The 27,917-nt window shown below is 42.4% G+C and overlaps 1 protein-coding gene across 31 annotated transcripts in view; it reads right to left on the bottom strand.

The window, feature by feature from the left end:
* Positions 1-3,478: 3,478 nt before the first annotated feature.
* The window catches only part of adgrl2a (adhesion G protein-coupled receptor L2a), a 140,055-nt gene continuing 115,616 nt past the window's right edge, over positions 3,479-27,917 (bottom strand). For 5 of the 31 annotated variants that reach the window (XM_058074168.2, XM_058074170.2, XM_058074172.2 and 2 more), the window contains 10 exons: positions 26,179-26,245; positions 19,868-19,959; positions 17,534-17,578; positions 17,380-17,406; positions 15,638-15,806; positions 15,401-15,529; positions 13,207-13,303; positions 11,185-11,313; positions 8,988-9,005; positions 3,479-6,368 (listed from right to left, as the gene is read on the bottom strand). In XM_058074168.2, coding sequence (XP_057930151.2) covers positions 5,536-6,368; positions 8,988-9,005; positions 11,185-11,313; positions 13,207-13,303; positions 15,401-15,529; positions 15,638-15,806; positions 17,380-17,406; positions 17,534-17,578; positions 19,868-19,959; positions 26,179-26,245 — 1,606 coding nt within the window. In that variant the 3' untranslated portion in view covers positions 3,479-5,535. Of the gene's footprint in view, positions 6,369-8,007; positions 8,047-8,953; positions 9,006-11,184; positions 11,314-13,206; positions 13,304-15,400; positions 15,530-15,637; positions 15,807-17,379; positions 17,407-17,533; positions 17,579-19,867; positions 19,960-26,178; positions 26,246-27,917 lie in introns of all 31 variants that reach the window. The other 26 variants (XM_058074178.2, XM_058074195.2, XM_058074196.2 and 23 more) reach the window with 17 other exon arrangements.

Below are 27,917 nucleotides of genomic sequence, written 5' to 3'. Positions count from 1 at the left end.
CCCTGAGCAAGAGATGGGGAATTAGAGAAGGCCTCACGTGGCGAGAAGGCCGCACGCAAAGTCCTCATAACAGATAAATGATCTACCTTGGATCATATTTCCATGTCCTTAAAGCGTAAAAAACCAAACTTGTCGGCCCGCTATGTTCAGTCACAAACACGCAGCAACGTACAAATGCTCCAAAAACAGAAATGATCCAAAAGCAAAAACACATCCAGCGGGGAAAAGATTAAAATTAAAAATGTTGCTATCACATAAACTGATTTATCAAATCTTCAAATGTATTTATTTATTCCACCAACTTCCATCCCGCTCATGTTTTTAAAGATGCACAGCCATTAGGTCTAGCTACACTGGAAGACTCGCTAATTTCTTGCTAGGTTAGCTAACCTACTGGTAGCTGGGCTCACTTCCTGTTAGGCTTGCTAACTTCTTGGTAGCCTGGCTAATTTCTTGCTCAGCTAGCTAACCTCCTGGTAGCTGGGCTCATGTCCTGTTAGGTTTGCTAATTTCCTGTTAGGCTAGCTAACCTCCTGGTAGCTGGGCTCTCTTCCTGTTAGGTTTGCTAATTTCCTGCTAGGCTAGCTAACCTCCTGGTAGCTGGGCTCATTTCCTGTTTGGCTTGCTAAGTACCTGGTAGCGTGGCTAATTTCTTGCTAGGCTAGCTAACCTCCTGGTAGCTGGGCTCACTTCCTGTTAGGCTTGCTAACTTCCTGGTAGCCTGGCTAATTTCTTGCTCGGCTAACTAACCTCCTGGTAGATGGGCTCACTTCCTGTTAGGCTTGCTAACTTCCTGGTAGCGTGGCTAATTTCTTGCTAGGCTAGCTAACCTCCTGGTAGCTGGGCTCATTTCCTTTTAGGCTTGCTAACTTCCTGGTAGCCTGGCTAATTTCTTGCTCGGCTAACTAACCTCCTGGTAGATGGGCTCACTTCCTGTTAGGCTTGCTAACTTCCTGGTCGCGTGGCTAATTTCTTGCTAGGCTAGCTAACCTCCTGGTAGCTGGGCTCATTTCCTTTTAGGCTTGCTAACTTCCTGGTAGCCTGGCTAATTTCTTGCTCGGCTAGCTAACCTCCTGGTAGATGGGCTCACTTCCTGTTAGGCTTGCTAACTTCCTGGTCGCGTGGCTAATTTCTTGCTAGGCTAGCTAACCTCCTGGTAGCTGGGCTCATTTCCTTTTAGGCTTGATAACTTCCTGGTAGCCTGGCTAATTTCTTGCTCGGCTAGCTAACCTCCTGGTAGCTGGGCTCTCTTCCTGTTAGGCTTGCTAATTTCCTGCTAGGCTAGCTAACCTCATGGTAGCTGGGCTCACTTCCTGTTAGGCTTGCTAACTTCCTGGTCGCGTGGCTAATTTCTTGCTAGGCTAGCTAACCTCCTGGTAGCTGGGCTCATTTCCTTTTAGGCTTGCTAACTTCCTGGTAGCCTGGCTAATTTCTTGCTTGGTTGACTAACTTCCAGCTAGCAGAGCTGTGGTCTGGCTAACGTATTGTAACTCCTGGTAACCTTGCTGACATCGTGATAGTTTGGCTAATGTCCTGGGAGAAATGGCCAACTTCCTGGTATTTTGGCTAACTTCCTCATAGAACTGGCAAACATCCTGGTAGAAATGGCTAACTTATGTAATTTACAGTTAATTGTTTTAGGGTGTTTATGTGATTTTGCTTTTGGACTCCTTCTGTCGATGTTGCTGTGTGTTTGTTGAGGTTGACAAATCTTAGAGGGTTTTCTTTCCAAAAGTAGACACCCACAGCCTTAACATGGTGTGAAAAACAAATAGTTAATGTAATTATTTTTAGTACATCTGTGTGGGCACCAGCAGTGTTAAAAAAATATCGGATTTCCCATCTTACCAAATTGGTCGAATGCAGCATTATATTCAGGAATGAAATAATTGTTTTCTTACGTGAATTTTCTGTCCCAAGGCCCACTATTGTACTCCAGTTACATTATGTCTGAAACGGCGTTGTTATGTTGTGCAGCTTTGACAAAGAAAGCATTTTCTTTGTCAAAGGCCTGAGACGTTTACTTCAATGCCAAATGCTAATCAGTGCAATTTCCAGCCACCCTGCTGAGATCTTGTCACGCCGCCTCAACCGGCGCTACATTGCAGTGCTGCGTAAATTAGCATTACCTGAGGCGGAACACGGGCAGGGACTGACTGCGGGCTTTAGCTGTAGCAGACAATTAGAGCAACTGTGCGTCTATCTACTCAGACACTTCTTGTATAATATATACGTGTCTACGAGCACAGCCATGTGGAACATTGACCACTTGTTAGCTCCCCACAGCAATGTTATGGCTGGTGAGGCACTGTTTTGGTCCTTAAATAGTGGTGCTTGAATCAATATTAATATAGGTTCCTCTTTAAAAGTATAACAATAAACGTTTATTCACTATTGCATTTTTGACAGAAGTCATTTACAAAATCTTATTAAATCCTCCTATTAAAATTGGCAATTTCGAAACACTGTGGCCAACATACCAGTCATTCGTGGAGTTCGTGCCGAGCCTTCAATAAAGGTAAAAGGGATTCATTTCATTTGTGTGTATACAATATTTTGTGTTCATATTTTAGGGTGTCTGGAACAGATTAATTGTATTTACATTACAGTGGAACCGTGGTTAGTGTGTTTGTTGGTCAACATTGAAAATTTTGCATACATTTTCTGGTTAGCATACAATATGGCGTGCCTTGTCATGTTATTCATACACTATGTTAGTGTAACTGTGTTCTTGATGGACTTTTATCACAAAAGGTCCCTGTCAGCATCCTATTAGATTGCTAATACATGGAAACAGGAAGCAGAAGTCAATGTCGTCAACTCTGCCCATCTATGATGTCAACGGCTGACTCTGGAGCTCTTAGCTGGCTAACACAGTTACACCACAGGTCTCAAAAATGTAAACACAAAACACGTTTTTCAATACGGACACCAACTTCTGGTTTTGCCAGGAGTTATTTCTTGAATTAAATTGTGGCTCAAACCTTTTTATCAAAATTATGACATTTGCAACTTACTCGGGCTCCATTTTTCAGCCGTAATCCAAATAAAAGCAGATATTTTACATGAGAAACACAACTGAATTTAGGAAATAATTCACGGCAAAACAAGAAGGTAGAGTCTGTGTTGATGTTGCTGCCACATCAGGTTTTTGGCAGCAATTATGTCTTCAGTGAAGGGTCAAGTAACGTTAAATTTATTTTATTTTGTTCATTTATCCGTTTAATTACCGATTTATATGCATTTTCAATTGTATTTTTCATGTAAAACTACAATTGGAAAACTATGACATGTTTTGTGTTAACACTTTTGGCTTTGTGCAACAGATTAATTGGATTGACATTATTTACATGAAAGAATTTTGGTTTTCAATGAATAATGAAAACCAAGGTAGATTTGTCCTAATAAAATCCAAAATCCAACATGATTTTATTCAAAAATATACTAAATGGAATGCTGTAAATGAGTCATTTGAACTTTTTATTTGTGTTACAACCACACACAAGCATTTACAATGCATTTTTCCTACCTGAGTTTTTCATCTTTGAATCACATGGACAGATTTTGCTTCTTTGAACAAATGTGGTGAAATTAGCTCTTTCAAACTGTGCAGTGGCTCAGGACAAAAAAAAGCAAGTCAAATAAAAATCAATTCAGCGGTTTACCTTTCAAGGTGCTGAGGGACGAATAACCTGAGTCAAACGTGAAATTTATCCAAATCAAGTCCAACTGATCTGATGGGAGTAGCAAAAAACACCATTCATTTTGACAAAAAATCTCACATTTATTTTGCATTTGTCAAACAAGTGTTGAACTTTACATCAGTCTTTAAGAGTGGAGAGCCCGTTGTAACATGTTTACACAAAATCATGAGCTACAGTACAGTATGTATACCAGTGCTGGGAAATAGTCACGTATTTCCCCATTCTTCTTTTTTTGGAGCTATTTTAATAAATAAACTTTTCAAACCCAGGCAGATGAAGTAAATTAATGATAAAAGAACAAAAAAAAACCCTTCATTGTCAAACCCATTGCATTCTGAATAAAGTAACGCCACTCAGGCATAATGAAATAAACATACAGTGGAACCTTGGTTAGAGTGAACTGAATCAATTATTCCTACAAGAAATAATGTCACTCTATTAATCTGTTCCGAAATGCTAAAATTGTTAATACAAAACACGTTTTTATAATTTTACAAGCAGAAAACAATTCACGATGCATATACATGACGAATGAAAGGGATACATGAACATTTAAGGTTACTTTGACATCCAATGATGCTGTGGCAGTGAGATCAGCACCACCTTCCTGTTTTCCCATGAGTTTTTTCTCAAATTCAAGCGTGTGTTTCTCACCTCAATAACCCAAAAGGGAGCCGCAGATTTTTGCAAGTGCTAGCATTTTGATAAAGAATGGAGAATTTATCGCTTTCATTTGTCATTTATATGTGTCCAAAATGTAAAAGTACAATTGTAAAACTGCAAAGACTTGTTTCGTGTTAACATTGTCAAGAGTCATCGGTTGATGACATCATAGACGGGTGTTGTCGGAGTATTTTGTTAAGGCAAGCTAAGGATGCTAACAGGATGTTGGACCCATGGAGTGTATTAACAACGTGACAAGCAGTGAGCAGTATTGTACACTAACCGAGGTAAAATGATGGCGTAAATTTTCAACATGCTAACCAGCGTTCCACTGTACTGCCACTCCCTCTCTGGGATCATGAACAAACATATTTTAATGGGTAACACCAATGAAACCCAGCCAGTATAAACACTGTTTACAAGTGTGTGTGTGTGGTGGTGGTGGGGGGGGGGGGGAGTAATAAAGTGTTTTCTTTCTGTTCATAGGCCTTTCACATTCAAACTCACTATGAACCAACAGTTGGAACCACTATGTACTGTACGTATAACCTCTAGAGTAGACAATATCTCTCACATGTTCAGTTTTGCAGTTTCTTCAAAAGAATTTGTATTTTACACTAGCAATACAACAAAATATATATTTTCAGCCATTCTTCTTGACTACAGTTCAATGTACACTTGAGAAAATATAAGGCCAGAGGCTTGATTGCTAGTGGCCATGCAATGCAAACAGCATGGGGAGAGATGATGGATGACCAGCGGTATGGGAAGTCTGTACAGGCGTCCATGACCCGGTCGGTGTGTCATTTTACTTACAAAAAAAACAAACAAAAAATTAAAAAACACAGGATGGTGGTGAAGTGTATGTACAACCTTTTTAAATGCTTTTCAGAAGTTTTTTTTGTTATTTTTCCATTTCTATTATGGTACCATACATTTTTGACAGCAGCAGCAGCACATTTAAATACATAATTGGCTTGTCTCTAAAAATGGAACCGTGACTCTGTATTCTATGTACAGTTTTATTAATGGCTGAAAAGAGAGAGGAGGTTTGGGATAAAGCAGATGTGGCTCGTTGGAAAGACACGCCCACTACCTTCTTTGCTAACTTGTCCATCCAGCTGCAAATGCTCAGGAGAAGGAAGTTTAGGAATTCGTCTAAACGCGTTTAAAGGCTTGTGACGAGTTGCATCTGTCCTTCCCGGACATCGCCTTCCGGGATGCAGCCGTCTTTAGCGATGGGGATGATGTAACCGTCGCTCGTCCCTCGGCCTATTTGGTAATAAGCCTGCAGCTGGTGGCCGGATCCTAAGTTAGGCATGCTTTTGTAGTAAACGTCCTCGTTCTCGCTCCTCTTGGACGGGGACAGGTCCTCCACGACTTCCGGACTGCTCTCGGGATCAGGAGAGTCCCTCAGGTTGGGCATACTGGTGTACAAGGAGTCTCTGTTCGGGGACTGCAAATTTTCCTGCTCGTGGTTGTTGGGTGTCAGCTGGCCCACAAAGGTTTCCACTCCCCCATCGGTCCTCACCTTCTTCTCGGGGGCGTACAGAAGCGAGTGAGTCCGCTGGGGGATGAGCGGCGCCTCCAGCTCGAGGCCCATCGTGTCGGCCATATGCACTAAAGACGACGCGTCGGCCACGATAGCATCGTCTTGGTCGTCGCCGCCTGTTAATGGCGTCACCTTGGGCGGAGCCCGCTCCGCCTTGTGGTGGTGCGTGTGGTACGGTTGGTGCGGATGGTGGGGCGGGTGATGTAAACCAGGGGGTGGCGGTTGTTGCTGTTGGTGGCTTTTGTTGCAGGCACGCAAGTTGTTATGTACGAGCTCGGAGATGATCATTTTCTCGAAGGCCGCGTCGTCCAAGCTGAGTCCGCAGTCGACCACCTGTACACTGTCGCCAAAGTCCGCACTGCGGAGTGAGTAGCTGTTGTTAAAGTTACCATTTAGCGGTAGAGTATCCATTGCACTTGTATCCCTCACCGCATTGTTCAGTGAGTGCCCTGCAAAGGAAAGACAACTTGATGTTACGTCATGGTTCAACAACACGCCATATTCCATGTTTAATGCTGTTTAGGATGCGTGGCGTTCCAATAAAAAGCCATGCCGTAAATCTGTTAGTTTGGCACAATGCTCAGCATGCATTATAAAAATTATTATGTTATTTTGTTCACTTGCTGAAGCCAAAATGTATCCAAAGTAAGCTGTCTGTGCATTAGTCTGCCACAAAGATACTTAAGGCTCTGTCCCGTACAACCGTTTATCCATTCCGTCCGCCTGCGTCTAAATATTTACCTTATAAATGGCTGAAAAATGTCTGAGGCCAAGGCCGAGCTCAGCCCATCGCCTCATTACAGTCCTATCTCCTGGGTGATCCACCTCACTCCTTTTGGAAGTACTATTATCTTGCAATACTACTAATGTGATGAACATTGACTTTGAATGCTATCATTTGTAACATTATTATCTTGGAGTACTATTACTTAGACGACTATTACCTTGGGATACTATTATTTGGGAGTACTGTCACACATAGAGGTCCTGCATAAGGAAATTGCAGAGTATCATAAGTGACTACTGCCCTGCAGGAGAGGGATCGTGATGACAAGCAGCTTTGCCTACATGAGATACACTACCGCTCAAAAGTTTGGGATCACTTGCAAATTTATTTGTTTTCCAAAGAAAAAACAAATTTCCTGCATTTCACAAACATTTTTTCCATTTCACAAACAATTAAAATGAATGAGATGATTTTCAAAGAAGGATGTACATTTTTGCATAGAGGCCTACTATCAACAACTGTCAGTCCTCTGCATCAATCTCCTGGTATGGCTGCTAATCCAAGTTCATCATTTTATAAGGCTAATAGATTAGAAAAGCCAGCAGCACAAACTGGGTCTAACAAGGACAGAAAAATGATGCAGACAAATATCTGAGAGTGTGTAGTTTAAGACAAAGACGCCTCACAGGTCGTCACCTGGCAGCTGCACTAAATAGTAGCCGTCAAACACCAGTGTCAGTATCAACAGTGAAGCGACGAATTCAGGATGCTGGACTTCATAGCAGGACTGTCCAAGCGATCCCAAACTTTTGAGCGGTAGTGTATGTGCGTCTATAGCATGAGATGACTGTTTTTTTGATGCTATTGTTGCCTGCCCAACCGCCATAAAAGTCAACAAAGCAGTCAGATTCCGCCCAAGAAACCGCCAGAGTAACATGCGAGGACCACCAGTCTAGCTACCCAACGGTGGCTGTCGGAAATTTTCATCATGTTCCAAGTTTGGAACACCGAGATACGTCTGTAAACCAGCTGGAAAACCAAGAGAAAAAGTCCAAAAAACCTACGCCTCGGTTTTTCAGACGGAATCGTGAAAGGACGCAGCGGGACAGAACCTTTAGTGATGAAAACAGATCCCAAACAACATTAAGAAAACGGAACGGTAACCACCATCACGACACACTGGGCAGAGTGGAGGTCTACAGATGGGAAAGCTGCAGTACACCGAATAGGTGGGATGTGTGGGGGGGCGGGAGAGAAGAAGCACAAAGACGGAAGGAATGGCGAGAAAAGGGAAAGTCCATCTTTGTTCTGACTACAGCAGCACTCCACCATCACCACACATAGCAGGTGAAAAGACTCACTTCATGTCTGTCTGCTCAGCCTATCTGGTCTAAGAGCAGCTGATGTACAAAAGAAAGTAAAAAAATGATTTATTGGAACATGAAGAATCACTGCAAGAGCAAACCAAAAAGAAATAAAGTAACAGCAACATAACAAGAGCAAGGGTTCAGCAAATAAATACAAAAGTAGTCACTAAAATATTTCTTTTTGGAGTTGTTTACGGCCAATTAGGTATACTTTCTGTCCGTAACTCGGCAGCTTGCACGCCCGTAGCCGGCAAAGGTTAGAGGTTGCCTGAGCCCGGCGTTTGGCATTCGTCACTGTGACAGTTCCCAGTGAGACGCCAGTCACCGGCCGAGCAGCTGAGCAATAACACCAACGCTGCAGAGGTCACACGCAGTCATGCTAAGAATGCCTCAAAGCACAGAGGTCACACAAAGCAGCCCTAGAAAAAGGATAAATATTAGTTGTTCCATGATGGAGAGACAGGATAAAATGCCTCCCGGCACCAAAACAGATGTGGACATTAGCAGGAAGACTAATGGGGGAGCTTTTACTGCAAAGTTTTGCTTATTCTGGAAGATTTTTTTTATTTAAAAAAAAGGGGATCAAGTTAAAAGCAGATGATTATGAGAGAAAATGCAGGAAAATGAGAGATTATGGGGGAATCTAACAGCTGCTGCTGTGACAAGCATGTTTTTAGAACTTCAAGAAGGTCATTTTAACCTTCAAAAAGCTATCAGGGCATCGCTACTGGACACGACAAGCTGCAGAGCGCCACAGTTGGACAGAAAATATGACAAAAAAAAATTAAAATCCAAATTTCGTTACATATAATTTTGCGAACCACTTACTCATGGAGTGTGTTTATGGCCTAAAGTAACCAGTAAAAGTGCCGGTGGTGGGGTAGGGTGGGATGTTTTTTTTTTTTTTTTTTTTTAAGTAAGCATGCTGAAAAAAATTTACATTTGATAGGCAAAGTTAAGTTTTACTCCCATACTTGTCTCTCTGTAGGTCACTAGAGGGAAGCACAAGGGAAGAGCACAGAAACGTCATAAAAGATGGCATTTGGAGAAAAATAAAAAAGTAATGTACGGCAAAGCCCAAAATCATGAATGCCTTGGCCAGAGTTTGAGTTTAAAGTCATTTTAGCTGCGTGAATTGTTATCTTTTAACTGGAAATGTCAGAAAAAAGCAACAAAAGACAGTAAGTTGTGTTATATAGGGTCATGCAAATCATTTGCCACATTTGTAGGCTAAATAAAGGACAAATAAAGTAAACAAAAAGTGTTTTTTTATTTTCGAAAAGTACATATAATGCCATTGGGTTTTTTTCAGTTGCTGCCATAAATTAAACTGGTGAGCATCGCACTTTCATTGTGGAAAACAAACAAATCTGTAACTGCAACACAACGAGCGTTGCGTTTGCACTTCAAACTCTGTAGATGATCCTGTCCCTGCTCCAAACGCCATCTTGCTATGGGTTACCAACTTCACAGCTACTGGATCTGCATCGAAACCAAAATCAACTGGCCGACCACACACCGCCGGGACTGATTTTAATTTTGAAAACATCATGAAACAGAATGGCATTATGTGTACTTTTCGAAAATAAAAACACTTTTTTGTTTCTTTACTTTATTTGCCTTTTATTTAACCTACAAATGTGTCAGATAACTTTGCCTGACCCTGTATTTTGCGAGATATTGATGCATATATACTTAAAATATCAATTAACATGTTTATGGTAATTTCAACAGGAGTCAACATTTTCTTAACCAATGGATTCCACGTAGGAGATTAAGAAGAAAGAGGACAAGAATTTTGGATATGGCAGTTCATGTAGAACTTGCTGCCACGTCAAAATTTTCGACTGACAGGAAGAACTTTGGGCTACACAGAGTCTTATTTATGCAACCTATACATTCAGACTGCAGTCGATTGAATTCATAAGTTCTACATACGAACAAGGCTTGAGTTGCATTTGAAAATTGGGAATTGTACCGTTCAGACAGACAATTGGATATGCATGTTTTAGGAAAGGGTACGCCAGTGGCGGTGGGCAACTGCGTAAGGCGGAACTCTCTCCTTTCTTCTCCTTTCAGCACTACTCTGGAACAATAAAGTCGATTGGCAGAAATGGAGATGCTTGGCCACAGTGTGCGGGTAAGTTGTGAAAATTGGACAAATCTACGAGGTGGGCGCCATCGAAGTTTGCTACAGTAGCTACATATACATGGACCCAAAATATTCCAATGGCAACGGTGTATTTGCTCAAACGGAAGGAATTTAACCTTTGTATACACCTCATTCCGAAAGAAAAGTGCCAATCCGAATGAACATATACACTAACGTTCAAAAGTTTGGGATCACTTGCAAATGTCTGTGCAAAAAACACATTTTCATGCATTTCACAAACATTTGTATCAATTTCACAAACAATTAAAATGAATCGGATGATTTTCAAAGAAGGATGTACATTTTTGCATAGAGGCCTACTATCAACAACTGTCAGTCCTCTGCATCAATCTCCTGGTATGGCTGCTAATCCAAGTTCATAATTTTATAAGGCTAATAGATGATTAGAAAAGCCATCTAAAAATCTAAACTAAAACTAAAATCTCTTACCATGCTGTTAACTACTCCCTTCAGAGGGCAGCACAAACTGGGTCTAACAAGGACAGAAAAACGATGCAGACAAATATCTGCGAGTGTGTAGTTTAAGACAAAGACGCCTCACAGGTCGTCACCTGGCAGCTGCACTAAATAGTAGCCGTCAAAAAAATTTCCACGTGATCCCAAACTTTTGAGCGGTAGTGTAAATAAATCACTTCAACTCCAATTGTGGCCAGGGTATGAAGACATGTGGGCTTAAAAGCCAGACTGGTTGTGAAAATGTACGACAACAAGGACAACCTGAACGCTAAATATTCCAGAGAGAATTGGTCATCGGGGTAAAGCTCCCTTCAAAAAACGAAAAATTAGCCAATACCCTCATGCAGTTTACACAACAAGCTGACCTTTACACATTGTTTAAGTTGAGAAATGAACGACACACAGAAGGTGGACAAGTATGATGTGACACGGTAGAACATCCTGCCTTTTGTCGGGTCTGTCAACACTAAGAGTGAAGAGTGAGGGAGGGAAAAAAAAAAGCTAAGTGATGAAAAGCGGGTGACAGTATTAAGTAAGCACACCTGGAGAGTTAAACACTGGAGCCGTGGGGGTGTTACACACAACTGTCTCAGCCAGTAAGGTGTTATAAGGGTTGTTAGAGCCTTGTGGTCGAAGAAGAGGATTTGTTAGTAGATAATTCCCAGTCATTCCTGGAGTCGAGAGGAAGAAGAACAGAAGGTGCACTCAGCCAACAGTGGAAGTCATAAAAAGAAGGACATTTGCAGAGATTTCATGCTTTGACTTGACATTTGAGACGAACACTTGACTTGCAGTGACTGCAGTGATATGTGTGGTGGTGCGATGCAGAGTGGAGTGGAAGCGTGGCACATGTGCATGTTTTTTTTTTGGACACCCTTGGTTTACATATTGGTTTATCAAACTCCAGCTAATTAAGTGTGATGGTAATGTGCACTACCCCCACTTGTGGAGGTGCCCTGCATGCCCTGATCTCCGCTCCTGCCTGTGAATACTTTACCTTTCACCTTATTATTATTATTTGATTATAGAGTAATGGCGTGATGGAATAATCACTTCCTGTCTTTCAGTTTCATATTGGCAGCAGAGTTAGGATGCATAAATGAATGTATGGGAAGCACCGGCTCGATTTGCTTTCCTTTTATTTTGGAAGTCCAATGATGCAAAAGGATGCTACCATGACAGCAGTTTATCACGGTACGGCGTTTCTTTATGCACAGGATTTAGTTTTTCCACTCCTCAACTGGCATAATAAAATAATAAAAATAAACATTAATACAAAGAAATTACAAAAAATACAATATACAATAAAAATACATTTAAAATAATATTAAAAATAAATACTACATTTTAATAATAAACAAACTTGATAATTTTTTTTATCAGTGTGTAAGCTAATATTTGTTAGTTAGCAGGCATGGAGAATAGAATAACCTGCAATTTTACCCACAAAACTTACCACAGCCTTCCTTTATTAGCTCATTTTTATATAAATCTTTAATATTACATTTAAAAAAATTAATAAAATACAATATACAGTGTTGAGCTAGCACATTTGTTTTACCAGTGACCAGAAGCAATGAAAAAAAAAAAACAAATTTTATTATATAAACGCTGATCCAAACTACATCTTCTTGTCGTGTTTTGTTTTTTTTTACCAGCTTTTTAAGGAACGGCGGCCTGTCCACTGTCATGAATCACCCGTGTTAAATGCCATCTGTCACGTTGGGAAGACTTCAGGGATGGCTTTAATGACAGGAAGTGCTTCCAGGAGATAGAGCCCTCGTTTAGTGCAGGGACTCTCCAGGGTAACTAGGCTTCTCCACCCCGGAGTGATCAATATCCAACCTTTACATTAACAACTCCAGGAACCTGGCATTGCGGGGAAGAAAAGCTCTACTTCCATTTTGTCAGAGATGTATGAGCGAGGCAAAATGTGCCTCAGAGGCGGCGGTGCAGTGAGTTACCTTGCAGGAAGTGACAGTAAAAAAAAAAAAAAAAAATAGAGAGAAGGCAGAGAAGTGCAGGAATTGGCATCGGAGCAGGGCGAGATGTTAACTTCCTCGGAATATGCCCGCTTTTCCTTTGCATGCTCGAAAAGCCATTTAAGAGGCAGCAGAAAGCAGAGCAACACGCTAAGCGCTCCGGGTCAGCCAGAGTTGAACATCATCTTCTCATCATCATATTTGTGCTCAAGCTAAATAATAAATGACACGTCTTTTCTTCTTTCCTCCGCCTCCCTTGAAGGTAAGAGAGGTCACGACATGCCAGGCAACAAATGGCTTCTTTCTTAAAATAACACAATAACGCATGCTGTTGGCGTTTGGACCGGCAGCACTTGGAGGCCGATGTTCCCGGCCAGATGATTGGACAACGGATTTTGGTAATCCTTTGTGGGGAGACGAGACGGAAAGGCCGAGATCATTTCTTTTCCCTTCCTAACCGCGGAGACATTTATTACCATTACCAGGGTACATCCTTTGTGGCGGTGCGGAGGAGGTATTTTTCAAGTGGATGATGAAATGTGTGCATAGGTGTGCGTGCAGAGAAATGAGGTGTGAACTGACCTTGGTTAAGGGTGGAGGTGCTGTTGATGTCACCTGAGATAAAGGACGACTCAGATTGCTTTCTTACGGTGTCATTCCACATTCTCCTGATTCGACTCTGTCAGGTCAACAAGGGACAGTCATTAGGACTTGAAAATGAACCCGCCGCTCAGATTTCCTTTTTTCGGCTTCCTTTTATTTCGGTTGTTTGTGTGCACATACCACTTCTCTCTCACTTTATAATTAGAGTGAGGCAGCGTGGTGATAATGCTCATCTCCAGGGAGTTACTGTACTTAGTCAGGCCTTTATTGACTAATAAAGAGTATTATCAGGATTGTTATTATTAGTATTTATATTATTATTGGGATTATTATTTATCAGGATGCCTGTCAATATTCTCATTCGTCCAGGTCATTGCCTTTTGTCAGTTCATGCTCATGACTACATAGGACAGCTCTAATCTGTCTATCCTTGACTATAGTCTCGGAAATGACTACATAGGACAGCTCTAATCGGTATATCCTAGACTATGGTCTAGGAAACGACTACATAGGACAGCTCTAATCTCTGTATCCTAGACTATGGTCTAGGAAAAGAGTACATAGGGCAGCTCTAATCTGTCTAGCCTAGATTATAGTCTAGGAAATGACTACATAGGACAGCTCTAATCTGTCTATCCTAGACTATAGTCTAGGAAATGACTACATAGGACAGCTCTAATCTCTGTATCCTAGACTATGGTCTAGGAAAAGAGTACATAGGGCAGCTCTAATCTGTCTAGCCTAGATTATAGTCTAGGAAATGACTACATAGGACAGCTCTAATCTGTCTATCCTAGACTATAGTCTAGGAAATGACTACATAGGACAGCTCTGATCTGGTAATCCTAGACTATAGTCTAGGAAATTACTACATAGGACAGCTCTGATCTGGTAATCCTAGACTATAGTCTAGGAAATTACTACATAGGACACCTCTAATCTGTCTAGTTTAGGAATTGACTATAGTCTAGGAAATGACTACATAGGACAGCCTAGTCTGTCTAGCCTAGACTATAGTCTAGGAAATTACTACATAGGACGGCTCTAATCTGTCTATCCTAGACTATATTCTAGGAAATGACTACATAGGACAGCTCTAATCTGTCTAGTCTATAGTCTAGGAAATTACTACATAGGGCACCTCTAATCTGTTTAGTTTAGGAATTGACTATAGCCTAGGAAATGACTACATAAGACAGCTCTAGTCCTACCTCGTCATGAGCATGGTAGGACTAGAGCGTACTTACTAGCTCTTCATGCTCTAGCTCTCGATGTCCGATCTAGTTATTAACATGACTATACAAGACAGCTTATCATGCTCAAGGCAATGTAGGACTACGACTACTTAAGACTAGATAGGACAGCTCTTGTCCTATTATGCTCATGATTTGATAGGAGTCCTACCAAGTCCTGTTATGCTCATGACTAGGCAGGACCAGGACTAGGTAAGACTATACTACTCCTACCAAATCATGGGCATGATAGGACTACAGCGGTAATATCTGAAGTAGTCCTATCTAGTCTTATCTAGATCCATTCCTACGTTCTAGATAAGGCTGGCTTAGACAGCTCTAATCCTATGTAGTCATGCTCATGACAAAAATATCTTATCTAGCCTGTCTAGATAGCTTTTGTCCTATCTAGTCATGACCATGATATGACTGGATAGGACTAGAGCTGCGCTATTTAGACGTGCGCTTAAATTTGGATGACGGGATACGATGACTAGCTCTAGTCCTATCGAGCCATGAGCATGGACGGATGCCCATGACTAGATAGGACAGCTGTAGCTCTAGGGATGATTATTATATATTATAAATGTATCTAGTTAAGTGTATAAGATGCATGTGCATAGGACTGTGTTTGACTTTGGAGGTTCCACTACAAGGCTATGTACTATAATGAATCAAGGAACCATTTAAATGCTCATCCCTACTTTCTTCTACTTTCAACCTGCACTTTCCTAAAGAAGGTCCAATGCAAAGCCCCTCAGTGATCAATTTTGGCTTGACCCTCAGTGAATTGCGCTGCAGTGTTTATTAAAAAGTGCATTGCTGTTCCACATGCACATGAAGTTAGTGAGAAAAGTGACAAAGCTAAAGAGGGCGGGACAGAAAAGAAAGAAACCTGTGCAACTTAGAGGATGCTTGCTTGTGAGAGCTCAGAGGTCTACCTGGGTGCCGGAGGAGTAGCGCGCGCTCGTCCGCGTGGTTGACGTCTTGGTGGACCCGTGCGAGCTCTCAGATGGCAGCCTTCCGCAGCAGTACGTGTGGCGGAAGCACTTGCTGTACTCTTTGCGGACCTGAGAGAGCCGCAAACAAACGACAGCACTCAGCAAAAAAGCTCTTACAGCATGCCGCAAGGACCACCATCCATTCTACGGCGTGCTGTCGGGGGACACGAAACCTACTTTTTTCTGGAGGAGACAGTGGAAAATGAAGATAAACATCCCCTGGAAGGCGTTGAATATGGTGAATAGGTACGCCATGACAATGGAGGCCTCGTTGATGAAGAAGAGGCCAAAGGACCACGTCAGGCCCAGCAGACAGAGCAGAGCAAACGCTCCCATGACCCAGGATCTGGAAGACACAAACAGGAGGTGACGTGACAGGAAGTCCATATGTATGACCAAGGGTAGAAGTACAGCAGATGCGTGTCTGCAAGCAGGCTACTTCCTGTTTCATGGCATAAGAACTTACAAATAGACAGACAGTGAAGTGCACCATAGACACTCTAGTAAAACCACGATAAGTTTCCTGGTCGGTAGAGTTTTGCACCTTTTCCGAAAAGTTTGGTGAAAAAATGTCTGAAAAATTAACCCATCAACAAATAAACAATCACTCCATGCTGCCGTGCTTGGCAGACTGAAATGTAATAAGGTCCTTCTGTTGCAGCCAGCCTGTTAACAAAAAGAATGATGTGTTTCTTTGTTAATTTCATACACTACCACTCAAAAGTTTGGGATAACATGCAAATTTCTTTGTTTTCCAAAGAAAAAAAAAATTCCTGCATTTCAAAAAAACATTTGTATCCATTTCACAAACAATGAAAATGAATGAGATGATTTTCAAAGAAGGATGTACATTTTTGCTTAGAGGCCTACTATCAACAACTGTCAGTCCTCTGCATCAATCTCCTGGTATGGCTGCTAATCCAAGTTCATCATTTTATAAGGCTAATAGATGATTAGAAAAGCCATCTAAAAATCCTAACTAAAACTAAAATCTCTTACCATGCTGTTAACTACTCCCTTCAGAGAGCAGCACAAACTGGGTCTAACAAGGACAGAAAAATGATGCAGACAAATATCTGAGAGTGTGTAGTTTAAGACAAAGACGCCTCACAGGTCGTCACCTGGCAGCTGCACTAAATAGTAGCCGTCAAACACCAGTGTCAGTATCAACAGTGGAGCGGCGACTTCAGGATGCTGGACTTCATAGCAGAACTGCCAAGAAAAAGCCCCAAAAATTTCCAAGTGATCCCAAACTTTTGAGCGGCAGTATATATTTTACAGGTCTTCAAAATGGGACCTTCCAAATATAGACCTTTTGTTACCACAGGAATCACATCACATTCACAGTAATCATTTTTGTTGTTGTTGTGATTTTGCACTTTGTTTGTCCTTGAACGCACCATAGCACCATCATCTTACATTATCTTGATAAGTGGTAAAATTGTTCGATCCTGATAACTGACCACAAAGCAACTTCCAAAAACCCAAACAGAAACCCAAAACCCCTCCCACCTCCCTGGCGGAACTAATAATTCCCATCGACCTTTTTCACAGCCTGCAACGTTGGAGAAAAACAAACAGCGCCGTCCGAGTTACAGCATCTCTCCGTCTGTCTGAGCGAGCCATACTGGTGACCACAAGCGTTGGGGGAGGGGGGGGGGGGCGTTCAAGGAAAAAGGACAAAAATCCACCTGGATTGTGTATGTAGAGAAGCCACACGCCAATGGTCAAACAAACACAACAGCCATCACGTACAAATGAGAGGAAGCATTCACAAGGACAGATGTTAGTTTAGAGGTTGCTGCCCGGGAAGGGACAGACGACTCGGGAACGACTGGAAGTAAGGAAAGCTACACAGGCAGGAGCAGGAGAGAGAGAATTAAGGAGAGGATGAGCAAATCCGGGCAATGTGTCCTTACTTGAGAAACTGTTTATTATCTTCATAGCTAGAAAGCATGATAAGCAGAGGAGAGAGAAGCACAATGACATCACAGCCAGGGTTAGTATGCAGAGATATCTAATCTGAGAGTTACTACGATTCAATTACATTTCCTTGGTGTAGTCCAAGCTTACCCGGGCAAATCGGTATTATAGTAGCCGTCACAAACGTGATAATTACTGGCAGGCGAAAGAGAAGAGAGTGACAGAAGAGAAGAGGAGAGGATGTGTGTTAAATTTGCCTTTTCATGCAACATGCAGCATGTGAGCACAAACAAAAAGACCACAAAGCAGCTATTAATGTACTGAATACCCCCACAGGAAATAAACACCCCTTTTCCCGGCACATAGGTACACATTGTGGTTTCCCTGACATGACGGTGGAAGGGTTCAAGTGCACCAAGATGAGTAAATACGGCCTTTTCCTGATTGCACTCCTACCGCAGTGGTGCCATGCTGCACGGATTCGTTAGGCAAAAAGTAAATAATGAAATCAGGCTGGGAATAGCAGTGAAGACGTGCTATGTTACGGTCCGACAAGGAAGCGTGTAACCCCTGATTAGTCGCCGGTAAACACTGTTTTCATACAAACGGAAAACAAAACAATTACTGCTGCACAACATGAAGAGGAGCAAACAACTCGTCTCGTGTGAGAAGTGTTTTGGAATTTATTTCTTGGTTTGGAAACTCGGATTAAACGAGAAAAAAAAAGTCTGACATCTTCAAAATGAACATATGGTAGCTTTCCCACCCCAGCTGGGCCAACAGTGCAAAGATTTAGGCCATGTCCGCACGAATACGGATCTCGTCCACAAAGGTTTTTGTCCTTAAAAACTCAGCTTTTCTGCCAGAGAGCAGAATTTCTAAACCTCTGGCCTGAGTGCTGGTGTGTGGGCGGGTAAATCTCAGCATTTCGATTTGTATCATAAGAAATGTGCGACCTTATCTGCTTTTTAAAGCCTTATTTAGCACCAGAACATAAAGCCAGTTTCACTTCCAGCAGTGGCAGACGCATGTATGTAGTCACTTCCCTGTTTCCTTGGCTACATGGAAGCCCACACGCACACTTTCCCAACAGGTAGTTACCCAGCATGCCTTGTGGAATGTTGTTTAATATAACATTCATTCATTCATTTATTCATGATCTACCGCTTATCCTCATGAGGTTCGCCGGGATGCTGGAGCCTATCCCAGCTGTCTTCAGGCGAGAGGCGGGGTACACCCGGGACTGGTGGCCAGCCAATCACAGGGCACATATACACTAACGCTCAAAAGTTTGGGATCATTTGCAAATTTTTTTGTTTTCCATAAAAAAACACATTTTCATGCATTTCACAAAAAATTTTATCCATTTCACAAACAATGAAAATGAATGAGATGATTTTCAGAGAAGGATGTACATTTTTGCATAGAGGCCTACTATCAACAACTGTCAGTCCTCTGCATCAATCTCCTGGTATGGCTGCTAATCCAAGTTCATCATTTTATAAGGCTAATAGATGATTAGAAAAGCCATCTAAAAATCCTAACTAAAACTAAAATCTCTTACCATGGTGTTAACTACTCCCTTCAGAGAGCAGCACAAACTGGGTCTAACAAGGACAGAAAAACACTGCACAACTGTGCAAGAGGACAAATATCTGAGAGTGTGTAGTTTAAGACAAAGACGCCTCACAGGTCGTCACCTGGCAGCTACACTAAATAGTAGCCGTCAAACACCAGTGTCAGTATCAACAGTGAAGCGGCGACTTCAGGATGCTGGACTTCATAGCAGGACTGCCAAGAAAAAGCCATATCTCAGACTGGACAAAAACATTTCCAAGTGATCCCAAACTTTTGAGCGGTAGTGTATAGACAAACAACCATTCCCACTCACATTCATACCTATGGACAATTTGGAGTGGCCAATTAACCTAGCATGTTTTTTGGAATGTGGGAGGAAACCGGAGTACCCGGAAAAACCCATGCATGCACATGGAGAACATGCAATTGGTGCAATTGAACTTGAGTCTCCTAGCTGTGAGGCCTGCGTTCTAACCACTCGATCCCCGTTCAGCCTTAATATAACATAGTATTGCAAATAGTTTAGCATGTTTGTTAGTTTGCAAAGGTGCGGACTCCAGTCCCCATTTTGATGACATGACTCGACCTGACAGCATCACCAAATGACTCGGAAGCCATCTTAGATTTCAGTCTGATGACTTGCAAATTTCAGTGAACGTGTCATGAACTATGAAGTAATATCAATGATTTATTGAAGATAAAAATTTGTTTTCCAGGTCTGATTCTTGGCGTTGATGTGTGTATTGTCCACTATGTGTTTGCTCCCATATTGTACATTATTAATAAAAAATCATTACCTCAAGACTAAAGGGGCCTTCGTTTTCCTGGGGGTGTCGGCGGAATAGCAGCAGCGTTATATTGCTGATAAGCACGATGTGGCTATTTAACATCGGAGGCGTTACTTACTTGATATTCTCCAGTCGGCTGGAGTCTGGTTTCAGGGTGGTGGAGTGCTTCACCATTTTGTACATCGTGATGACCAAGAAGATCAGGTTGAGCTGTCAATCAAAAGAGAAAAGACGGTGTTACTGCACAGAAACACACCACCGCCCAGAAGAAAGACTTCTCGGTCCACCTTGTATCGAAGTTTCAACGAGGGACAAAAAGAGATGCAAGGTTGCCAACCCCTGCATACCCAGAGACTAATCCAATAATCATCTAACGCTCCAGTGGGGGGTGGGGGGCTAACACCAAAATATGCCCAGCTTCTTCATGCGCTCAAACAGGCAGACAAAAAAATGAGTAAAAGGCATGGAATATGTGAGAAAGAGACGCAAGGTTGCCAACCCCTGCATGCCCACAGCATGCCCACAGACTAATCCAATAAACATCTATCGCTCCAGTCGAGGGGGAGGGGGGAGACAGGCCAACTGGCGCCAAATTTAGTGTCATTCTATATCAATAAAAGCATGGGAAAGCATTAAAATCCATCAGAGAAAAAGGGGGGAAGGGGGGAAGAAGGAGCTCCTCCATCTGAGGAATTCAGAGGGGAACGGGAAAGAGAAGGAGTAATAAGAAACCTTCTTGTTGTACAAAACAAGCAGCATTTTATGCACGTTGTGAAACATTCTAACAAGCTACAAAAGGCTTTGGGGAGCATGGTATAGTTTTTGATTTGCTAGAGAAAAGACTGCAAATAGAAGGAGAATGGGATAGGGACAGGGAGGGGGGCAGCATTTTAGTGTATTAAACCTTAAGGGAATCAGTGGCACATATCAGAATGAAAAAAAAAGAAATCTCAAGTTTTTTCTTTTTTTTTTTACCTTAAAAATCAATACAGTGATTTAGAAACACAAAGCCTGGAGGGAGCCGCTTCACATAAATTCACTTTGAAAAATATTCAAGTAGACCCCGACCTAGCTTCTTCATGCACTCAAACAGGCAGACAAAAAAAAAAAATAAAAAATGAATAAAAAGCGTGGAATATGTGAGAAAGATGAATTGGAGTGTGCAGCCATCAAAGACAAACACGTGTAGCCCAACTTTTGAAACGCAACTTGAAAGAGTTAGGTTATCCAAGGCAGAACAAACCCTGCCAGGAGAGAAATGATGATGCATTCATTGCCTGGTGGAGGGGAATGAAATAAATGACCTTTGCGGGTGCCACTCAGACCCTGGCCACTCACTCTTAAACACATTCTGTGTGTGTGTGTGTGTTCTGCTATGAAAAGATCGCCCGTGATCGATACATCACCCCCTCCTCATGCAATCAACTCGTGGTGCCATGCACAATAACGCAGGCGGTATAAAGAAAAAAAAATGGAGTGCTGTGGTTCATATCACAAACGGCGATGAATCTATGTTTTGTTTCGCAGCTATCAGACGTTATTTCCATCACCGCCTGCATGAGTCAGATTGGGATGGAGCGAGGAGGAGGAGGAGGAGACAGACGGGAGGACTTTTGAAAACCTCCTTTTCACACAGCCTGGAGTGGTGACATGGATCCAATGAGACAGAGGAGAGTGACACGGAGCTTTAAAGTAACCTAGCCGCACGGCACATGTCCCCACCCCCATCGACACGCATCCCCGGGGGACCCTCCTCCTCCATCCTTCGCTCTTGTCTTTTCTGTCTGGGAATCATCACTGCAAGCCATGCAGAAGCAACCTAACCACACTGGGATGGCAAGTCGGAGAAAGCTGTTTTTTTTTTCAACCCCCCCCCCCCCCCCCGCTTCTACGGTACATTTGTCCAAAGTGTACTGCGTGTGTACACACTGAACTCCAAATGAACTGCTGGCGATAAAATATTAAAGGTGCAGATGGAGCTGTCCACATGATAAGAACTGCTTGCGACGTGTCATGATCCAAAAGGCCTTGTGTTCAGAAGCAGCTCAAGCATACTAACGGCTTGCTCACACTCATTCCTTCCATGTTGCCTTTTTTCATGGAGCTAATACACCCCCCCGCCGCCCCAGCCCCATGCCCGGAGACAGGGCAACGATCTAAGTACCTTCCAGCAGCTTTCCCTTCAGCCTGGCACTGAGAAACAAACAAGGGTGATACAGACCAGCGGTAAAGACCCGCAAGCTCACAATCACCCGTCAATGCCAAGCCGTGACCCCACTAAATTTCCAACCTGAGCAGTCTTCATTGTGGGTGTAATTCCCCCACGCAACATAACATGCAAGCTGTAGCGGTGTGTTGGGTTGGGAACGATAAATGGCTGCGGTGGTGGCAGCCTCGCGTATCAATAAAACGAGTCACTGTGAAAGATGGTCGACACATCAAAATAAAAAATAAAAGTTAGGAACGTTGTTGGAATTTACAAGAAGGGTCGAAATCTTCAGCAGTCAGACCAACCGAGGCGAGTATGGTAACTTTTGTTTTGTAACTCGTTACCTGGCTGTCAGAAATGTTGCACGCTTACTATTTTCAGTACTTTTCAGTACTGTACTTTTCCAAACTAACATAGTATTTTCACCCTCGGCCATCTCTGGCCATCATCTTTTACTCCAGGTACTCTGGTTTCCTCCCACATTCCAAAAATATGCTAGGTTAATTGGTGACTCCATATTGTAAATAAGTATGGATGTGAGTGTGAATTGTTGTTTGTCTATACGCTACCGCTCAAAAGTTTGGGACCACTTGAAAATTTTTGGGGCTTTTTCTTGGCAGTCCTGCTATGAAGTCCAGCATCCTGAAGTCGCCGCTTCACTGTTGATACTGACACTGGTGTTTGACGGCTACTATTTAGTGCAGCTGCCAGGTGACGACCTGTGAGGCGTCTTTGTCTTAAACTACACACTCTCAGATATTTGTCTTCTTGCACAGTTGTGCATCGTTTTTCTGTCCTTGTTAGACCCAGTTTGTGCTATTGCTAAGGATTTTTTTGTCTTTCATGATTACAGTCACCCCTGGTTTAATGAATTGGTTACAGACCTGCCAGCGATAAATTAATTTCCAGTATATAGGATTCCAAGTCAATAAATGGAATATTTTTGTAGTTGGAGCACAGAAAATCTATTTATGACTTTGTAAATACGAGGGATTTATGTTGCCGATTTTGATACCAATCATTCATGAGTGAAATTGACAGATTCCGACACAGATCATATGGAATAATTCTTGTTTGTTTCTTTGTTTCTTCTTGCACAGTTGTGCATCATTTTTTTGTCCTTGTTAGACCCAGTTTGTGCTGCTCTCTGAAGGGAGTAGTTAACAGCATGGTAAGAGATTTTAGTTTTAGTTAGGATTTTTAGATGGCTTTTCTAATCATCTATTAGCCTTATAAAATGATGAACTTGGATTAGCAGCCATACCAGGAGATTGATGCAGAGGACTGACAGTTGTTGATAGTAGGCCTCTATGCAAAAATGTACATCCTTCTTTGAAAATCATCAAATTAATTTTAATTGTTTATGAAATGCATGGAAACTTGTTTTTTTTTTGGAAAAACAAAAAAAATGTGTAAGTGATCCCAAACTGTGTATATGTGCCTCTCGCATGAAGACAGCTGGGATAGTCTCCAGCACCCTCCGAGACCCTCATGAGGATAAGCGGTAGAAAATGAATGTATGATTGGACGTGTTTTTTCCATAGCTATGATGTATTTAATATCAATAGATGGATGTTTATTGTCATTGCACACATTATACAACCTAAATTAGTTAGTCAGCAACATTATGCCATGTTCCAAATGTAACAGGTATAAAAATATAGATATAAAATATAGAATGTAAAATGTTTATTATTTAATCTTTATTTTGGAACGTAAGAAAACAATAAATAAATTGAGGACATTTTGAAGTACTGCTGCGTTTAGTGCAAATGGGACAAAAAGAGCAGGAGCATTCAAAGGGAGAGCACGGCCACCCTTGATGAAAACTGATGAACCAACATGGTTTATGTGCTGGGGGGGGGGGGGGGGTGGGGGTGTAGAAGTTAGCCACAACAACACAGCTTCTCTCATTTGCTCGTTCTTGCCGTTTCTGCTCTCCCTCATCGACAAGGACGAAGCCAATTTGTCGAGAAAGCCAGGGTCACGGGTGGCGCAGGCAAACCCTGCTCCCGCACATTCCCCCGAGATCGGCCTTTCCACGGTACTTTGTCTTTTTGAGTCATTTGTTGCAACGGAATCAGAGGCACGGGTTCTGCGAAACCTCATTCCTGTCACACGTTAGCTCCGCTCCGATACATTAGCGGCTTGCAGGGTCATGATTCTATCTGCGCGGTCATCACCGCCGGGATCCTGATCATCATTTCCACTGCGGAGACATTTTTCATGCAAATCATTTCGCAGACAACATGCGATTGGAAAACAATGAGGGCTCAATTTGGAGACAACACATGGAAAAGTCATTTTGAATGTCCCACTTTTCATTGAAAACAATCCATCGTTTATCATATACTAAGTGAATTTTTCTTAAACAAATTGACTACTTTCATATTTAAAGCATAGCTAGCCATTTTACAATCTTCTAAATTATTGTTATTATTAATGTATTATTCTAAATGTGATTTTATAGCTCTTTATAGGCCAGTATTAGAGTTGTTGATGGAGTACCTTAGAGGTAGAACTGTCAGATTAGCACTGCACTGTCCTATTTAGTCTTTGAACACTTTGAGCATGGACTGGTGAATCCTTTTGCAGTCCTATCTAGTCTTTGAACATGTACTGGTAAAGCCTTCTGCTGTCCTATCTGGTCTTTGAGCATGGACTGGTGAAGCCTTCTGCTGTCCTATCTAGTCTTTAAACATGTACTGGTAAAGCATTCTGCAGTCCTATCTAGTCTTTGAGCATGGACTGGTGAAGCCTTCTGCTGTCCTATCTAGTCTTTGAACATGTACTGGTAAAGCCTTCTGCTGTCCTATCTAGTCTTTGAGCATGGACTGGTAAAGCCTTCTGCTGTCCTATCTAGTCTTTGAACATGTACTGGTAAAGCCTTCTGCTGTCCTATCTAGTCTTTGAGCATGGACTGGTAAAGCCTTCTGCTGTCCTATCTAGTCTTTGAACATGGACTGGTGAAGCCTTCTGCTGTCCTATGTAGTCTTTCAGCATGGACTGGTGTTGAGGGTAGAATATAGAAGTTTTACTTTTGCATCTCACAGCAACTATGAACCGCCCAACGAAGTGAAAATTGGTGAAACATAACGTAAACGTGTTTCACGTGTATTTTACCCGTGCTATCACGTATTCATGGATTACTGGTGACTTGAGGTGAATGAGATGTTTTCGGAGTCACCCCAAAAATGTCTTCCAATATGTTGTATTTGAAATCAACTCTCTGTACATCTCCTCCAGGCTAGCTCTTCCATTTTTTAAAAAGTACAGCGAGCAGCCATTCCCTCTCTTTGTGAGAAAACTGAGCAATGCACTTCCTTTCCGTGCTTGTGTTGTTATTCCGTTCACACAAAGACAAAACGCTGTGCCGTATCTCTGCTTTTAAAGCACTTTGTGGTCTACCGGAGACTTGCTGAGATCTGACATGGTTGCCAAACTCCCAGCCCCCCACCCCCAATCTGTGTAGCACATGTTCTGCGTGAGTGTGATGTTCAACAGGAGGTGGTTATCGGTGTAGATCCAGCATGATGCTGGATAATGAAGACGGCGCTTTGTAAATGTAACCCATTTGCCCGGCAAAGCCGCCAGAAGTTTGCAGAGCTTCCTCATTTCCCGGCGTGCACGAGGGCAAGCTTAAACATGCTCTGGTAAGCAGGGATGATATATTTTTCTCTTTTGTACACAGAGGTGGGAACGCGCACTCTGGTCTGGGGCGGGAGATAATAATGTCATGACCAGTAAATAATTGCATGGCTCAATGGGACGTATGCTATATGTCCTTCACCTCTAACAGCCCTTGACCAAACAAAGCTGTCTGCCTCTCGCTGATGCTGTCATCTGCTGTTTACCATTGACACACAACAGAAAAGGAGGCTGGTGCAAAGCGGGAAGATAGCAGCAATAAAACCCAGCTGCCATTCTACCTGTATGCACGCGACAGTGAATGCATCGTCGCTCTCCAGCTTGCATCTGCGTCCAGGTGCCGGCACACTGACGCCCTGATCTGTGTCAGCTGCTGAGAGATTATTGTTGGATGACTCCAAATGTCTTTGGCGCAAGGAGGTTGGGAGCAAAGAAAATCCAGCTGAATCCTTTTTTACCCCCCCACAACCATCTCAGTTCCTTAATCTCTTCCCTGCATCTCCTTCATCTTGCACACCGAGCGTCTCGCTCACTAGTCAAAAAATAAAAAAAAAAGAAAACTTCAAGCTTACCATGATGATAAAGGTGACAGGTCCTATAAAACTCCAGATGAAATGATTATCCACACTTAGCCAGCACCTGAAGGAGAAGACACAAAATACACTCTTCAGTTTGGGAAAAGAGAAATATCAGCCCTACTAAATTTACTAAAAATGTACTCGCTGCATCCCACCCTCGGCCATCTCTGTGTGGAGTTTGCATGTTCTCCCCGTGCATGCGTGTTTTTTTTTTACTCTGGGTACTCCGGTTTCCTCCCACATTCCAAAAACATGCTAGTTTAATTGGGGACTCCAAATTGTCCATAGGTATGAATGTGAGTGTGAATGGTTGTTTGTCTATGCAATACCGCTGAAAAGTTTGGGATCACTTGGAAATGTCTTTGTTTTCCAAAAAAAACACACATTTTCCTGCATTTCATAAACATTTTTTTTCCATTTCACAAACATTTTTATCCATTTCACAAACAATGAAAATGAATGAGATGATTTTCAAAGAAGGATGTACATTTTTGCATAGAGGCCTACTATCAAAAACTGTCAGTCCTCTGCATCAATCTCCTATGGCTGGTATGGCTGCTAATCCAAGTTCATCATTTTATAAGGCTAATAGATGCTTAGAAAAGCCATCTAAAAATCGTAACTAAAACTAAAATCTCTTCAGAGAGCAGCACCAACTGGGTCTAACAAGGACAGAAAAACGATGCACATATCTCAGAGGGCCATATCTCAGACTGGACCAAAACATTTCCAAGTGATCCCAAATTTTGAGCGGTAATGTATGTGCCTTGTGATTGGCTGGCGGCCAGTCCAGGGTGTACCCCGCCTCTCGTCCGAAGACAGCTGGGATAGGCTCCAGCACCCCCTGCGAGCCTTATTGTAAGGATAAGCGGTAGAAAATGAATGAATGATTAGACTTGTTTTTTCATAGCTATAATGTAGCCCCGCCCCCATCACTCAGCGACACCATCCTCTCAGACTAGAGCCGGCCTATTCAGTCTTTGTGTTTGGCCTCTCTCCTCATGCTAAATGACTAGATAGGACAGCTGTAGACTGAAGATGGTGGGGGGGATTATATTATTTATTCTCTATAGTAACCCCGAAGTATTTGATTCAGTGCCCCGAGAACGCAATGACCTATATTTTCATATTTTTAACGGAATGGGAGGAATCTTGCTCTGAATGTTCTCAGCTCCTGTTTCTATGCCAGGCTTGTACTGAGCAGAATAATCCTGGGTGGCTGACGTCATGATGTCTTCAGAAAAAAACGGCCAGGGATTAATCAGTGGGGATTATTCTGCCCATCGCTAGGCGTTTGTATCCTGTTTCTTATCCTTTGGATGATTGATTGGATGCTTTCTCGTCAATATTTAACCTGACGAGCTCCTTTCACAAGTTGAGCATTAATGCAGAACAAAGGGGGGGGGGCTAAGTAGCCTCACTTGGTAGTCTTAGCTACGGTGTGGTCATTAATCTACGTAAAAAGCTTTTTCTTTACAGCACAGGGTTCCTCTCTTTAAGAGGGCCTTTACAAACAAAAGGTCACAGGAGGGTCTTTGAGTAAAAAGGCATTAATGTAGCTGCACACCCCGTTCCCCCCCTCCACAAACCGCAGTGTTGAGTCCGTCAAGACACTTTCAAATGACATGAAAAATTGAACAGCTGCCGAGAGCAGCTCAAATGGTCCGGTGTTGCCATCGGGGGATTCACATACGGACCAAGGTAGAAACACTGCTGGCAGGAACAGGAAGCAG

Source organism: Doryrhamphus excisus, linkage group LG4, assembly GCF_037039965.1.
Source record: "Doryrhamphus excisus strain RoL-2023G ecotype Guam linkage group LG4, RoL_Dexc_Guam_v1.1, whole genome shotgun sequence".
NCBI lineage: Eukaryota > Metazoa > Chordata > Actinopteri > Syngnathiformes > Syngnathidae > Doryrhamphus > Doryrhamphus excisus.
Note: the sequence above shows the minus strand (reverse complement) of the source record. Positions and strands in the feature narration are given on the sequence as shown.